General features: G+C 39.1%; 1 protein-coding gene across 7 annotated transcripts in view; it reads right to left on the reverse strand.

The window, feature by feature from the left end:
- The window catches only part of FCHSD2 (FCH and double SH3 domains 2), a 308,605-nt gene that overhangs the window by 71,903 nt on the left and 219,162 nt on the right, over positions 1-17,540 (reverse strand). For all 7 annotated transcript variants that reach the window (XM_002822208.4, XM_024254856.3, XM_054526013.2 and 4 more), the window contains one exon: positions 12,845-12,967. In XM_002822208.4, the coding sequence (XP_002822254.1) occupies positions 12,845-12,967 (123 nt within the window). The remainder of the gene's footprint in view (positions 1-12,844; positions 12,968-17,540) is intronic.

Below are 17,540 nucleotides of genomic sequence, written 5' to 3' on the forward strand. Positions count from 1 at the left end.
TCTGGTAAACAACATTCTACTCTTTATCTCCATGAGTTCAATTTGTTTTAATTTTTTAACTCTCACAAATAAGTGAGAACATGTGAAATTTGTCTTTCTGTGCCTAGTTTATTTTACTTAACATAATGACCTCCAGTTTTATCTATGTTGTTGTAAATGACAGGATCTCACTCTTTTTCATGGCTGAATAATACTCCATTGTGTGTATATACCACATTTTCTCTATCCGTTCATCTGTTGATGGACACTTAGGTTGCTTCCAAATCTTGGCTATTGTGAATAGTGCTGCAATCAACATGAGAGTGCAGATATCTCTTTGATATATTGATTTCCTTTCTTTTGGGTGTATACCTAGCAGTGAGATTGCTGAATCATAAGGCAGTTCTATTTTTAGTTTGTTGAGGAACTGCCAAACTGTTTTTCATAGTGGTTGTACTAATTTACATTCCCAGCAACAGTATACAAGGGCTCCCTTTTCCCCACATCCTCACCAGCATCTGTGTTACTGCCTATCTTTTGGATAAAAGCCACTTGAATTAGGGTGATATAATATCTTATTGTAGTTTTGATTTGCATTTCTCTGATGATCAATGATGTTGAGTACCTTTCCATATGCCTGTCTGCCATTTATTTTTATTATTATTTTTTGAGACAGGGTCTCACCCAGGCTAGAGTGCAGTGGCACAATCTCAGCTCACTGCAGCCTCTGCCTCCCTGGCTCAAGAGATCCTCCCACCTCAGCCTCCTACAGACATATGCCACCATGCCCCGCTAAAGTTTTGTATTTTTTGTAGGGATGGGGTTTCACCATGTTGCCCAGGCTGGTCTCTAACTCCTGGGCTCGAGTGATCTGCCCACCTTGGCCTCCCACAGTGATGGGATTACAGGCGTGAGCCATTGCACATTGCCCTGTCTGCTATTTATATGTCTTTTTTTGAGAAATGGCTATTCAGATCTTTTCCCCATTTTTAAATTGAATTATTAAATTTTTTCCTATAGAGTTGTTTGAGCTCCTTATATATTCTCATTATTAATCCTTTGTCAGATGGATATTTTGCAAATATTTTATCCCATTCTGTGGGTTGTTGCTTCACTTTGTTGATTGTTTCCTTTGTTGTGCAGAAACTTTTTAACTTGATGTGATCCCACTTGTCCATTTTTGCTTTGGTTGCCTGTGCTTGCAGGGTATTACTCAATCTTTGCCTAGTCCTATGTCTTAGAGAGTTTCCCAGTGTTTTCTTCTAGTAGTTTCATAGTTTGAGGTCTTAGATTTAAGTCTTTAATCCATTTTGATTTGATTTTTGTATATGGCAAGAGATAGCGGTCTTAATTCTTCTGCATATGAATATATCCAGTTTCTCCAGCACCATTTATTGAAGAGATTGTCCTTTCTCCAATGTATGTTCTTGGCAACTTTGTCAAAAATGAGTTCACTGCAGATAGGTAGATTTGGTTCTGGGTCCTCTATTCTGTTCTACTAGTATTTGTTTTTATGCCAGTACCAGGCTGTTTTGGTTACTATAGCTTCGTAGTATAATTAGAAGTCACACAATGTGATTCCTTCAGTTCTTTTTGTTCAGGATAGCTGGATAGCTTTGGTTATTCTGGGTCTTTTGTGGTTCTATCAAAATTTTAGGATTGTTTTTTCTATTTCCATGAAGAATGGCACTGGTATTTTGATAGAGACTGCACTGAATCTGCAGACTGCTTTGGATAGTATAGACATTTTAAGAATATTGATTCTCCCAATCCATCAACATGGAATATCTTTCCATTTGTTTGTGTCCTCTTCAATTTATTCCTTCCTTCTTTTTTTTTTTTTTTTTGACGGAGTTTTGTTTCGCTTTTGTTGCCCAGGCTGGAGTGCAGTGGCATGATCCCGGCTCACTGCAACCTCCATCTCTTGAATTCAAGCGATTCTCCTGTCTCAGCCTCCCAATTTCTTTCATTGTAAGAGATCTTTCACTTCTTTGGTTAATTCCTATGTATTTTAACGTATTTGTAGCTATTGTAAATGACATTACTTTCTTGATTTATTTTTCAGAATGCTTACTGTTCACATATAGAAATGCTACTGATTTTTGTATGTTGATTTTGTATCCTGCAACTTTACTAAAGGTGTTTATCAGTTTGAATATTTTGGTGGAGTCTTCAGGTTTTTCAAAATATAAGCCCATATCATCTGCAAAGAAGAATAATTTGACTTCTTCCTTGCCACTTTGGATGCTCTTTTTTTCTTTCGTCTGACTGCTGTAGCTAGGACTTCCAGTACTATGCTGAACAACAGTGGTAAAAGTGGGCATCCTTGTCATGTTCCAAATCTTAGAAGGAAGGCATTCAGTTTTTCTCCATTCAGTATGATACTCATTGTGGGTGTGTTATACATGGCTTTTATTGTATTGAGATATATTCCCTCTATACTCAGTTTATTGAGGGGTTTTATCATAAGGGGAGGTTAAATTTTATCAAATGCTTTTTCAGTATCAATTGAAATGATCATATAGTTTTTGCCCTTCACACAGAGTGATTTGTGTATGTTGAACCATCCTTGCATTCTTGGGATACATTCCACTTGGTCATGATGAATAATCTTTTTAATGCGTTGTTGAATTCAGTTTGCTAGTATTTTGTTGAGGATTTTTGCATTAATATTCATCAGGGATACTGGCTTGTAGTTTTTATTTTTTGATGTGTCTTTGTCTGATTTTGGTATCAGGGTAATGCTGGCCTGAGAGAATGAGATGGGAAGTATTCCCTCCTCCGCTATTTTTTGGAGTTGTTTGAGTAAAATTGGTAGTAGTTATTCTTTAAATGTTTGGTAAAATTCAGCAGCAAAGGCCCACCCAAGTTTTTCCTTGCTGAGAAACTTTCTATTACAGGTTTGATCTTGTTACTTGTTTTTTTGTCTCTTCAGGTTTTGAATTTCTTCATGGCTCAATCTTGGTAGGTGTATTAGTCCATTCTCACATTGCTATAATGAACTACCTGAGACTGGGTAATTTATAAAGAAAAGCAGTTTAATTGACCCACGGTTCTGCAGGCTGTACAGGAAGCATGGCTGGGGAGGCTTCTGGACACTTACAATCATGGCAGAAGGCAAAGGGGAAGCAGCTTCATCTTACATGGCAGGAGCAGGAGGAAAAGAGAGAAGGGGGAGGTGCTACACACTTATAAACAACCAGATCTCATGAGGACTCACTCACTACCAAGAGAACAGCAAGGGGGATGTCCACCCTGTGATTTAATTACCTCCCACCGGCCCCTCCTCCAACACTGGGGATTATTATAATTTGATGAGATTTGGGTGGGGACACAAATCCAAACCATATTGGTAGGTTGCATGCATCTAGGAATTTATCCATTTTTTTTCTTTTTTTGAGACAGAGTCTCAGTCTGTTGCCCAGGATGAAGTGCAGTGGTGCAATCCTGGCTCACTGCAACCTCTGCCTCCCAGGTTCAAATAATTCTCACACCTCAGCCTCCTGAGCAGCTGGGATTTCAGGCATGTGCCACTATACTTGGATAATTTTGTATTTTTAGTAGAGATAGGGTTTCGCCATGTTGGCCAGGCTGATCTTGAACTCCTGGCCTCAAGTGATCCACCCACCTTGGCCACCCAAAGTGCTGTGATTACGTGTGTGAGCCATCACACCCAGCCCTATTTATCCACTTCTTCTGGGTTTTCCAATTTATTGGCATATATTGTTCACAGTAGCCTCTAATGGTCCTTTGAATTTCTGTGGTATTGGTTGTAATGTCTCCTTTTTCACTTCTGATTTTATTTATTTGGTTATTCTCTCTTTTTTTCCTCACTAGTCTGGCTAAAGGTTTGCTGATTTTCAACAGTCAAGCCGAAAGCCAAATTACGAATGGACTCCCTTTCACAACTGACATATAAAAAACAAAAAACAAAAACAAAAACCTAGAAATACAGCTAACAAGGGAACTGAAGGACCTCTAAAAGGAGAACTACAAATCACTGTTGCTCAAATAAATTAGAGATGATACAAACAAATGAAAAAACATACTATGCTCATGGACAGGAAGAATCAATATCATAAAAATGGCCATATCGCCTTAAGCTATTTATTTATTTATTTATTTCAGAAGGAGTCTCACTGTCGCCCAGGCTAGAGTGCAGTCGCATAATCTCAGCTTGCTGCAACCTGCGCTTCCTGGGTTCGAGTGATTCTCCTGCCTCAGCCTTCCGAGTAGCTGGGACTACAGGCATGTGCCACCATGCCCAGCTAATTTTTGTATTTTTAGTGGAGATGGGGTTTCACCATGTTGGCCAGGCTGATCTTGAACTCCTGACCTCAAGTGATCTGCCCACCATGGCCTCCCAAAGTGCTGGGATTACAGGTGTGAGTCAGGTGCCCAGCCTGCCCTAAGCAATTTATAGATTCAATGCTATTCTCATTAAACTACCATTGACATTCTTTGCAGAACTAGAAAAAACTATTTTAAAATTCATATGAAACCAAAAGAGTCTGAATAGCCAAGGCAATCCTAAGCAAAAAGAACACAGCTAGAGGCATCATGCTACCCAACTTCCAACTATACCACAGGGCCACAGCAACCAAACAGCATGGTACTAGTACAAGAACAGACACATAGACCAATGAAACAGAATAGAGAACCCAGAAATAAGACTGCACACCTAAAACCACCTGATCTTCAACAAACCTGACAAAAAGCAATGGGGAAAGGATTCCCTATTTAATAAATGGTGCTGGGATAACTGGCTAGCCATATGCAGAAAATTGAAACTGGACCCCTTCCTTACACCATAAACAAAAGTCAACTCAAGATGGACTAAAGGCTTAAATGTAAAACCCAAAACTATAAAAACTCTAGAGGAAAACCTACACAATACCATTCAGGACATAGGCATGGGCAAAGATTTCATGATGAAGACTCCAAAAGCAATTGCAACAAAAGCAAAAATTGACAAATGGGATCTAATAAAACTTAAGAGCTTCTGCATAGCAAAATAAACTATCAACAGAGTAAAAAGGCATCCTACAGAATGGGATTTTTTTTTGTTTTTGCAAACTAAGCATCTGACAAAGGTCTAATACCCAGCATCTGTAAGGAACTTAAACAAGTTTACAAGAAAGAAACAAACAACTTCATTCAAAAGTGGGCAAACGACATGAACAGACACTTTTGAAAATAAGACATACATGCAGCCAGCAATCATAGGAAAAAAACTCAACATCACTGATCATTACAGAAATGCAAATCAAAACCACAATGAGATACCATCTCACACCAATAAGAATGGATATCAATAAAAAATTAAAAAACAACGGATGCTGGCAAGGTTGTGGAGAAAAAGGAACACTTTTACACTGTTGGTAGGAGTGTAAATTAGTTCAACCATCATGGAAGACAGGGTGGCAATTCCTCAAAGACCTAGAGACAGAATAACCATTTGACCCAGCAATCCCATTACTGAGTATATTCCCAAAGGAATATACATTGTTCTATTATAAAGACATATGCCTGCTTATGTTCATTGCAGCACCATTCACAATAGCAGAGACATGGAATAAACCTAAATGCCCACCAATGATAGACTGGATATAGAAAATGTGGTACATGGCCGGGCGTGGTGGCTCATGCCTGTAACCCCAGCACTTTGGCCAAGGTGGGTGGATCACCTGAGGTCAGGAGTTCAAAACCAGCCTGGCCAACAAAGCAAAACCCCATCTCTACAAAAATACAAAAATTAGCTGGGCGCGGTGGTGGGCGCCTATAATCCCAGCTACTCGGGAGGCTGAGGCAGGAGAATCGCTTGAACCTGGGAGGCAGAGGTTGCAGTGAGCCGAGATCACGCCACTGCACTCCAGCCTGGGTGACAGAGCAAGACTCTGCCTCAAAAACAAAAAACAAAAAGAAAAGAAAAGAAAAGAAAATGTGGTACATATACACCACAAAACACTATGCAGCCATAAAAAAGAATGAGATCGCGTCCTTTGCGGGAACATGAATGGAGCTGGAAGCCACTATCCTTAGCAAACTAATATAGGAACAGAAAAGCAAATACCACATGTTCTCATTTATAAGTGGGAGCTAAATTATGAGAACACATGGGAACAATGCACACTGGGGCCTACCAGAGGGGGTAGAGGGTGGAGGGTGGGAGGAGAGAGAGAATCAGGAAAAATAACTAATGGGTACTAGGCTTAATACGTGGGTGATAAAATAATGTGTACCAAACCCTCCATGACACAAGTTTACCTACGTAATCTGCACATCCTGCACGTGTACCCCTGAAATTAAAATTAAAGGGAAAAAAAGGTTTATCAATTTTGTTAATCTTTTCAAAAAAACTAGCGTTTCATTTCATTGACCTTTTGGTACACAACTTTTTTTTTTTTTTTTTTAAAGAGACAGGGTCTTGCTCTGCCGCCCAGGCTAGAGTATAGTAGTAGCATGATCATAGCCTGCTGCAGCCTCCAATTCCTGAGCTCAAGTAATCCTCCCACCTGGGCCTCCCGAGTAGCTGGGACAACAGGTATGCACCACCATGCCTGGCTAATTTTTAAAATTTTTTTGTAGAGATAGGGTCTTGCTCTGTTGCCTAGGCTGCTCTTGAACTCCTTAGCTCAAGCAATCCCCCCACCTTGGCCTTCCAAAGTATTGGGATTACAAGCGTGAGCCACTGTGCCCAGCCTCCTTTGTTCACTTTTATATTGGGTTGTCTCTGATGTTCAGTTGTAAGAGTTCTTTGTATATTCTGAATATGAAATTTTTATCAGATATGTGATGTGCAAATATTTTCTCTCATCATTTGGGTTGATTTCACATTCTTAATGTCCTTTGATGCACAAAAGCTTTTAATTTGATACAGTCTAATTACCTATGTTTTCTTTTGTTATTTGTGCTTTCAATGTCAAATCTGAGAATGCACTGCCAAATCAAGGTCATAAAGATCTACCTCTGTTTTCTCTTATAAGTTAGATCATTGATCAATTCTGAGTTAATTTTGTGAGGTAAGGGTTCACAACTTCATTGAACTTCATTCTTTTTTTTTTGGAAGCAGAGTCTTGCTCTGTCGCCCAGGCTGGAGTGCAGTGGTATGATCTCAGCTCACTGCAACCTCCACCTTTCGGGTTCAAGCGATTCTCTTGCCTCAGCCTCCCAAGCAGCTGGGACTACAGGCGCCCACCACCACACCCAGCCAATTTTTGTATTTTTAGTAGAGACGGGGTTTCACCATATTGGCCAGGCTGGTCTTGAACTCCTGATCTCATGATCCACCCATCTCGGCCTCTCAAAGTGCTGGGATTACAGGCGTGAGCCACCACGCCCAGCTTGAACTTCTTTCTTTTGCATGTGGCTATCCAGCTGTCCCAAAACCTTTTTCTGAAGAGAATATTCTTTCTCTATTGAATAGTCATGGCACCTTTGTTGCAAATCAATTGACCATAGATGTTTGGGTTTATTTCTGAACTCTCAATTCTATTTCATTGGTCTATATGTCTATACTTATGTCCATACCACGCTATCTTTACTACTGTAACTTTATAGTAAGTTATGAAATTGGGAAGTGTGAGTCCTCCAACTTTATTTTTTCTTTTCAATATTGTTTAAACTGTTCATGGTCCCTTGTAGTTCCATATTAATTCGAAGACTGGGCCAGGTGCAGTGGCTGATGCCTGTAATCCCAGCACTTTGGGAGGCCAAGGCGGGCGGATCACTTGATGTCAGGAGTTCAAGACCAGCCTGGCTAACATGACGAAACCCCATCTTGACTAAAAACACAAACAAATTAGCCAGGCATGGTGGCATATGCCTGTAATTCTAGCTACTTGGGAGGCTGAGGCAGGAGAATCGCTTGAACCTGGGAGGTGGAGGTTACAGTGAACTGAGCTCATGCCACTGCACTCCAGCCTGGGTGACAGAGTGAGATCTTGTCTCAAATTAAAAAAAAAAAAAAATTGAGGACTGGCTTTTCCATTTCTGCAAAAAAGGCCATTGGAATTTTGATAGGGACTACACTGAATCTGTAGATCACTTTGGGGAATATTACAATATTAGCAACATGAAATCTCCCAATCCATGAACATTTATTATATGCATTTATTTATGTCTTTTATTTCTTTCGGCAATGTTTTATAGTTTTCAGTGTACAAGCCTTTAACTCCTTTGGTTAAATTTATTCCTAGATAGTTTATTCTCTGAGTATTATTGTAGTTGGAATTATTTTCTTAACCTTCTTTTTGGATCATTCACTGATGGAATATAGAGATGCAACTGATTTTTGTGTTTTTATCTTATATGTTGCTAAATTTATTAGCTCTATTAGTTTTTTTAATGGGGTCTCTGAGAGTTTATAAATATAATCATGTCATCTGCAAAGAGAGGTAATTTTAATTCTTCTTTTTCAATTTGGCTGCCTTTTATTTCTTTTTCTTACCGAGTTGCTCTGGCTAGGACTTCCAGTACAATGGTTAATAGCGGTGGTGAAAATGGGTTCCTTGTTTTGTTCCTGGTATTAGCAAAAGAAGCTTTCAGTCTTTTATTATTGAATACGATATTGGTTGTGGGGTTTTCACAAATGCTATCATGTTATGTAAGTTCCCTTCTATTCTAGTTTGCTGAGTGTTTATCACAAAAAAGTACTGAATTTTGTCAAATCTTTTTCTGTGTCTATTGAAATGATCATGAAGTTTTTCCTTCCTTTTATCTACTTTTTTTGGTTAGACTTCAAGGTATTAAGAACAGTAACACTAGACAATTTAATTTTCAAACAAATGTAGAATAACGTTATTTTCTGAATTCTTTTTTTAAAATTTATTTTTCTAAATTCTTAAATGAACTTTGTTATTAATTGGTAGGCATTTCCTTATGGAGACAAAAAGCAAGCACACACAAACAAATTATAAAGGCCAGTAGAGCTATCTTTGGAGTTACTATCCTAGAGAAAATACCTATGACAACATCTGCTTCAGTTACATATACAAAGCATTTCATAAAATATTAAGAAGAAAAGCAAGCTTCATAAATAAAGTTTAACAAAAGCTCCTAGGGCCATCTGTTTCCATTTAGGGGATGAATGATATAGAAAGCACTTTAACATTTACAGTATGTTGGATGAATTACCACCAAAATATCTTTGGGGATATGTCACATTTTGAACAAGGTAATAATAATATAAAATAAAAAAATCTAAAAAGTGTCAAACTTCCCTTTAGGTTGCTTTCAGCAGCATAGCAAGAGCAGCATAACAAGCTCTTCATAACAGAAAAACACATGGCATAAAACTTGTAGGCCTCTTCTGGTACTTGGAACAAAAGGGCACTACATTATTCTTATTAAATTTTTATTCCTACCACTTTCAATTTAAACGTAAGAGCATCTCATTTATTCCTCATTTCTGGGGAGCGAGATACTCATATGAGTGAATGCAGAAAATGAAAGCTTATCTCTTTATGTGTCCAAACCAGTTCATAAATTCTTAATTCATTTTCTATTAAAATAATACAAGCTAAAGAGAATATAGTAGAAGATCATGGAAAGTACTATGCGTGAGTGTGTAACCTCAGGCCAAGCCACATAAATTTCTGAGTCCAATTTCCTCCATATAAAATGAACACGGTAATGGCAACCTCATGGGATTCAAGATATATCCCATGCTAAAAGTCTTAAGAAATTGTTAAGTGTGTGTAAAAATTAGCTGTTACGACTATAATGTTTCCTGTTTTATAAACTAAGAGTAGTGTATCCAGTCCAACTTATTCTTGGAAAAAACATTTCAAAGAATTTTGCTAGAAGATAACCTCTCTGATAAAACTAGAATAAATGTAATTGGATTAAAAATACAATTTATAATAAAATTAGAAATAAAAATGTCACCCTACCACATATTCCAACTGAATGGAAACTGCAAAACTCATTTCTAAATAATCATGGGTTAATAAGGAGAAAAAAATAGAAATAATAACAAAAGCCCTACATATCACAGAATGCAGTTCAAGCAGAAAGACACTTTTTTTAAAGCTTTAAACAAATTTACTTAAAAACAAGAAAGACTGAAAATATAGGATTCTAAATAGAAAAAGAAGCTTGAGAAAGAACAATAACATAAACTGTAAGAAAGTAGAAATAATGAATGTAAAGGCAAAAATTAAGGAAATAGACACAACACTGAGAAGCAGAATAAAGGTCATTTTATCTGGTTCTTGGCAAAGATTAATTGTGGGTGGCAAGCCACCCAGGTGCCGAGGCAAGAGACTGAGGGCACGAGCTGTTCCAATATAATAAAATATATAAAACAACAAGAGTTAAACTAGATCTCGAGCATAGACATGATTATATATGAATATCATTAATTTGTAGCAATTACTCTTTATTCCAATATTATAATAATCCTCGCTCTATAATCATAACCTAGGAAAAACCAGGCCATATGGAGATAGGAGCTGAGGGGACATAGTAAGGTGTGACCAAAAGACAAGAGTGCGAGCCTTCTGTTATGACCAGACAGGGCCACCAGAAGGGCTCCTTGGTCTAGTGGTAATGCCAGCATCTGAGAAGACACCCGTTGCCGAGCGGACGGTGGTCTAGCGGTAGCCTCAGTGTCAAGGAAAAACACCGGCTACTTAGCAGACCAGGAAAGGGAGTCTCCCTTTCCCCGGGGGAGTTTCGAGAAGACTCTGCTCCTCCACCTCTTGTGGAGGGCCTGACATTAGTCAGGCTTGCCCGCAGTTATCCAGAGGCCTAACTGTCTCCCTGTGATGCTGTGCTTCAGGGGTCACGCTCCTAGTCCGCCTTCATGTTCCCTCCTGTACACCTGGCTCTGCCTTCCAGATAGCAGTAGTAAATCAGTGGAAATACTAAAACTCTCTGATATGCAAAAATAATGGCATAAGCTGTCTTTCTCTTTGTCTCCTCTCTCTCTCTGACTCGGCTGCCAGGCAGGGAAGGGCCCCCTGTCCAGTGGACACGTGACCCATGTGACCTTACCTATCATTGGAGATGACTCACACTCTTTACCCTGCCCCTTTTGCTTTGTATCCAATAAATAACAGCGCAGCCAGACATTCGGGGCCACTACCGGTCTCTGCTCATTGGTGGTAGTGGTGCCCCGGGCCCAGCTGTCTTTTCTTTTATCTCTTTGTCTTGGGTCTTTATTTCTACACTCTCTCGTTGCCGCACATGGGGAGAGACCCACTGACCCTGTGGGGCTGGTCCCTGCAATTAATAAAATAGACTGGCAAGTCTGGTCAAAATAAGACAGAGGGCACACACAATATTAAAAACAAAAACAGACAATTCTAGAAGCAAACAAGTTTATGACATCAAATCTGATAAATGAAATGGACAATTGTCTAGGAAAATTGGACATTTTAATGAAATGGACAATTGTCCAGGAAAATGTTAAGTTATCTAAATATACTGAAAAAGAAACAGAAAATCTAAATGGATAAATAAACATAAAAAATTTGATCACGGCTGAGCATGGTGGCTCATGCCTGTAATCCCAGCACTTTGGGAGGCAAGGCGGGTAGACCACTTGAGGCCAGGACTTCAAGACCAGCCTGACCAACATGTTGAAACCTTGTCTCTACTAAAAATAACAACAAAATTGTTCACTAGTCAAAAATCAACCACTTCATAGAAGGAACAAAGATAAGATTTTTTCATAGACTTTTCCCCCAACATTCTTTTCTGAAAAATTCAAATATATATACATTAAAATCAAACAAATTATACAGTAAATACTTATATACATACTACATAGATTCCTCAATTAATATTTTACTACATTTTCCTTTTCTCTTAGATTTTGGGGGATGACAATATAGGAAAACAGATATATGACAGGACTTCAAAGCACCAGGCTAGTGATTTTTGTATTTCCGAATCAACCTAGCATTTTTAACACTTTTCTAAACACAGAATTGAGAGCTCTGGTACAGTGAAAACAAGAATATATACACAAGAGGCATTCAGGATGAAGAGTCTGTGCTTTTCTTTCCTGTCTTTGGACACTGTCATGTGAAAATGGATATCCTGATCCCTCTCCTAAAAGTATTAGCCAGTTCTCACTCTCCCTGACAAAAAAAAAAAAAAAAAAAAAAAAAGAATTGAACTGGATCTTTTAAAGTAGCAGTTATGAAATGCATATTTTTAAAAAATGCATTCCTTTAGTCAGGAAACATTTATTGTGCATTTAATTTATCAGATAAAAAACATTTACTAACCACAGGAACAATTTATCTTCCAAAGGATAGTTTCACAACTGCAAAACATTTTAATCTATCAAATCTTGAAGAAAAATCATTACATTCATTTTCTCTGCATACAATGTGACATGTCAGCAAACTTGATGGATCTCAACAATTTTAAATGAAAAGACTGCTATCAAAGAATGACAGCATATAGATAGTAGGGCTTAATTTGAAAAAAAACCCAAGACACTGTTGTTTTTATATCAATTACAAAACACTCCTTTTCCCTTTGTGCTCTTTTAATACTCTTTGTACTGACACATGACCTGTTGTTTCCCCCATATGAGCAGAGTGCATTTAAACTTTGAGTAGAATATAAAACTGTTTAAACCCTTCTCAAAGGCAATGCACATGGCAATGGGCCAATGTTCTAAGCTACCTTGTATCAGCACCTCTCTTTTTGCCCTCGGTGCCATCTTCAACTCATCAACAAGGAGAAAAGAATCTCCTCCAACTTTGTTAGAAGGAATGCTGTTACTAGGAAATTTGTCCGTTAATGCATTCTTCTAATATCACTGGTACCTTCATTTTCTTTGTATGCAGAAATACTTTAGCTTCTAAGTTGGATAACACTACACGTTGCACTAAAGGTAACTTACCTTGCTGGAGTTTTCTAATAAAAACTGGAAGGTGTTCTGCACAGCTTGGCATGTTTCTAGCTCAGTCCGGCTGAAGGCTATTAAATAATCCTTGAGATGATCATACACATTTCCATCAAGAGCCTGTAATAGAGGAGTAAATAAAAGAAAAAAAAATACAGTAAAGCCTTGACATATGATATCTTCTGCCTATGAGAAAATTAGGTATGTTCAGTTTAAAATTTATTATTAATAATAAATGGACAAAAGATACAGATTATAAGTAAATATGAACAGTTAACAATCACTTGAGAAAATGTTGAATCTCTCTAATAAACAGGAACTAAAAGAGGTAAGATGCAATATTGGTAAAGCTGTGGGAAAACAGGACACAACTTAGAGACAAAATGCGTGGGTTGTGATCTTTGCTCATCTGCTTAGGTGTAGGAGTTAAATGAAATAATAAACGTAAAAGGATGCAGGTGCAGTGCCTGGAAAAGAGTAGACACTACAATAATCTCCTCCGTTTTCCCCCAATCCATTATTGGTAGGATTATACATTGGTATATGTATATTTACTAAACAGCAGTGACAGAAAAAACACAATAGAAATATTAAAAAAAGAAAAGTGACTCAGAGATACTGCTTTGGGGAAGAAAATCCAGTGTAATATCTATGAAGGGTTGGAAACATTCTTATTTCCTTAAACATTCGTAACAGGGATCTTTGAAATAAAAAAAAAAGGGGAGAAAATCACTGAACATTTGAGGAATGATTAAGCTATGATGTGTACTGTCACCAAAATAAAAGCTGTGGAAACTGTATAGATGAAAAGTATGTATCAAATAATTATAGGTTAAAAAAACAGAATATACATATGACATATACACTAGCAATAACTATGGAAAAATATGATAATAATAATTAATAATAATCAAGGTTCTGAAGTCTTGCCAATCAGTAGAGGTAAAAATTGAGGTAAAATTCACCCAATATGTCACCATTTTAATAATTTTAAAGTGTACAACTCAGTGGCTTTTAGTACGCTGGCAAAGTTGTTTAACAATTTCCATTATCTAATTCCAGAACATTTCCACCACTTCTCCAAAAACACTGTACCTGTTAAGTGGTCATTCTCCATCCCTTCCTTTCCCCAGCCCCTGGCAACCACTAGTCTGCTTTCTACCTTTATGGATTTGCCTACTCTGGATATTTCACATAAATCAAATCATATATGACTTTTGGTGCCTGGTTTCTGTTGCTCAGCATAATATTTTCAAGGTTCATTGATTTATCAGTACTTCATTCCTTTTTACAGCTTAATAATATTCAGTTATACCACATTTCGTTTATTAATCAGGTGATATAAATCTGCCTTTTCCCCATTTTTTGACTATCATAAATAATGCTGCAAAGTTAAAATAAATAAATAAATAAATAAATAATGCTGCTATGAACATTTGTGTACAAGGTTTTGTTTGAGCACCTGTTTCCACTTCTCTTGGGAATATACCCAGGAATGGAATTGCTGTGTCATATGATAACTCTATGTTTAATTTTGAGGAACTGTCAAACTGTTTTCCAGTGACTGCAACATTTTACCTTTCTACTAGCAATGTATGAGGGTTCAAATTCTCCACACCGTTGCCAACACTTATTCTTTTGTATTTTGGCATTTTTTTCTTAATTATGAAAGCCATATTAGTGATTAGGAATGGTATATCTTTGTAGTTTTGATTTGCATTTCTCTAATGACTATGTTGAGCAACTTTTCATGTGCTTATTGGCCATCTGTATATCTTCTTTGGTGAAAAGCCTATTCAAGTCCTTAACTAATTTTTAAATTAGGTTGTCAGGCTGGGTGTGGTGGGTCACGCCTGTAATCCCAGCATTTTGAGAGGCCAAGGTGGGCGGTTCACGAGATCAGGAGTTCGAGACCAGCCTGGCCAAAATGGTGAAACCCCCGTCTCTACTAAAAATACAAAAACTAGCTGGTGTAGTGGTGTCTGCCTGTAATCCCAGCTACTTGGGAGGCTGAGGCAGGAGAACTGCTTGTACCCAGGAGGTGGAGGTTGCAGTGAGCCGAGTTTGTGCTGTTGAAATATAGCTCTGGGTGACAGAGCAAGACTCAGTCTCAGAAAATAAATAAAATAAATAAATAAATAAATAAATAAATAAATAAGGTTGTCTTTTTGTTGTTGGGTTGTAAGAATCCTTTATATATTCTGGATACTAGATTCTTACAATATGTATGATTTGCAAATATTTTCTCCCATTTTGTGGGCTGTCTTTTCACTTTCTTGAAAGTTTCTTTTGATGTACAAAAGTTTTACTTTTTTAAAAAAAGAGATAAGGTCTTGTCATGTTTCCCAGGCTGGACTCAAACTTCTGGGCTCCAGTAATCCGCCTGTCTCAGCCTCCCAAATAGCTGGGACCACAGGCACTCACCACTGCATCCGGCTTACAAGTTTTAAATTTTGATTTAAATTTTGATGCAGTTTAATTTAGCTAGCTTTTCCCTTCCCTTCCCTTCCCTTCCCTTCCCTCCCCTCCCCTCCCCCCTCCCCTCCCCCTCCCCTCCCCCCTCCCCCTTCCCCTCCCCCCTTCCCTCCCATCCCCCTCCCCCCTCCCCCCTCCCCTCCCCTCTCCTCCCTCCCCTCCCCTCCCCTTCCCTTCCTTCCTTTCTTTCTTTTTGAGACAGAGTCTTGCTCTATCACCCAGGCTGGAGTGCAGTGGCGCCATCTCGGCTCGCTGCAAGCTCTGCCTCCCAGGTTCAAGCCATTCTCCTGCCGCAGTCTCCCGAGTAGCTGGGACTACAGGTGCCTGCCACCACACCCGGCTAATTTTTTTTTTTTGTATTTTCAGTAGAGATGGGGTTTCACCGTGTTAGCCAGGATGGTCTCGATCTCCTGACCTCGTGATCCACCCACCTTGGCCTCCCAAAGTGCTGGGATTACAGACATGAGCCACCATGCCCCACCCAGCTATTTTTCTTTTGTTGCTTCTGTGTTGGTACTATACCTAAGAATCCTCAATGGAAGTCTTCCATTGTATCTTATGTTCGGCTGTTCCATTAAACTTTTACCATAATTTTTTTTTTAAATACACAAATTCTGTCCCAAAAGCACTGAGTAATAAAGCTGCACCTTCTATAGTGCTTACACCACTAGATGACACCATTGAGCACTTCAAATTTAGGCAATGCAAATATTTTTACTATGATTTCCATGTAATTATGTAACATCACCAGAGACACTGCTGGTGTTAAGTCTGAATAAATTTCCTGTATCAGGACATACTTTTCCTGAACTTGTTTAGAAAAAGAAACATATAACATCTTCTGATGTAAGGTTTCTACCTTAGAAATGGTCTTGGTGGACAATCATAACATGATTACATTTTGGCAGGAAATCACTGGAGTATTTTGAGTTCAGAAAATGGTAATACAGGCATCATGAGCTCAAAAAAAAAAAATAAGGCATGGATTTTAAGGTGAACCAAATACCCACACAGTTTCTATTATCTCAGTACAATATAAACAGTACCCACTGTGCCTGGGCTCTGTGCTAGCTGTATGGGTGCAAGTGAGACGGAGGAGAAAAGTTGAAAAAAGAAAATCAAAGTTCTGCTGGTACTTCTGTTTTTGACCTTACTATAATCAGGATGGGTCATTTCTGATTACAGATATTTCTCACTAAAGGCATTGTACTTTTAATTTTGATAGAAGCATATCACAAATCAAGAATTATACATTCACTCAGCTTCTTAAATCCTACTTTAAAAATTCTAGCTGGGTACAGTGACTTGTGCCTATGATCTCAGCTACTTGGGAGGCTGAGGCAGGAAGACTGAGCCCAGGAGTTTGAATCTGCAGTGATCTATGATCGTGCCGCTGCGCCCCAGCCTGGGCAACAGAGCGACACCCTATCTTTAAAATTAAAAAACAAATAAATTTCTAAACACTTTATAAAGACATTCAAGAAGGAATTTGTTGCTACAGTATATTTCACTTCAGCAATAAAACATATATTATCTCATCATAAGATAATAACTGACGCATGTATCCCAGGGTCCACCAGTAGACACTATTATCAAAATGGCTGCCAAAGACCAAAGTGATGGCAGTGGCTGCTGCCATCATGCCGGCTAGAGCAGGGAAGCATTGCTGGGGTTGCACACTCCATAGAGCCAGTGGCTACGGAGCGCTGCCCCTTCTGAGTTGGGACGGGAGCTCCCCAGGTACCACTGCAGTCGCTCAAACTGCACCTGCAGACCCTGGCCTCCTGGTCTACGGAGGAGGCAGGAGCCCCACCCTCCTGGGAGGGGCTACAGCTGCCCAAACTGTAGCTGTGGATCCGAGCCTCCCTGTGCTCCTGGGGGAGGGCCGGGAAGGGCCCCCTGCCCCTGTCCCTGCTGGCTTGGGGATATCTGTTCCCGCTGCTTGGCATCTCTCTTCTCCTGGAGCCCACTCTGATTAGCGGGGTTGGAGCTGAGCCCTAGGGCCTTGAACAGCAATGGGAGGCAGAGTCCTGGGCAGAAGAGGGTAGGTTCCCAGTAAGGCCCCACCTTCAGGCCAGGGAGGGCCTGAAGACTGGGGGCTGGACTGCCAGTCCAGCAGACCAGAGTGGGGACTGGTGGTGCCTCTTCTGGGCCTTCCCATGGCTGCCCATAGACCAACCCGCACACACTTCCTCCATTCTGAGGTCCATAAAAGCCC

The sequence above is a fragment of the Pongo abelii genome, chromosome 9 (genome assembly GCF_028885655.2).
Source record: "Pongo abelii isolate AG06213 chromosome 9, NHGRI_mPonAbe1-v2.0_pri, whole genome shotgun sequence".
NCBI lineage: Eukaryota > Metazoa > Chordata > Mammalia > Primates > Hominidae > Pongo > Pongo abelii.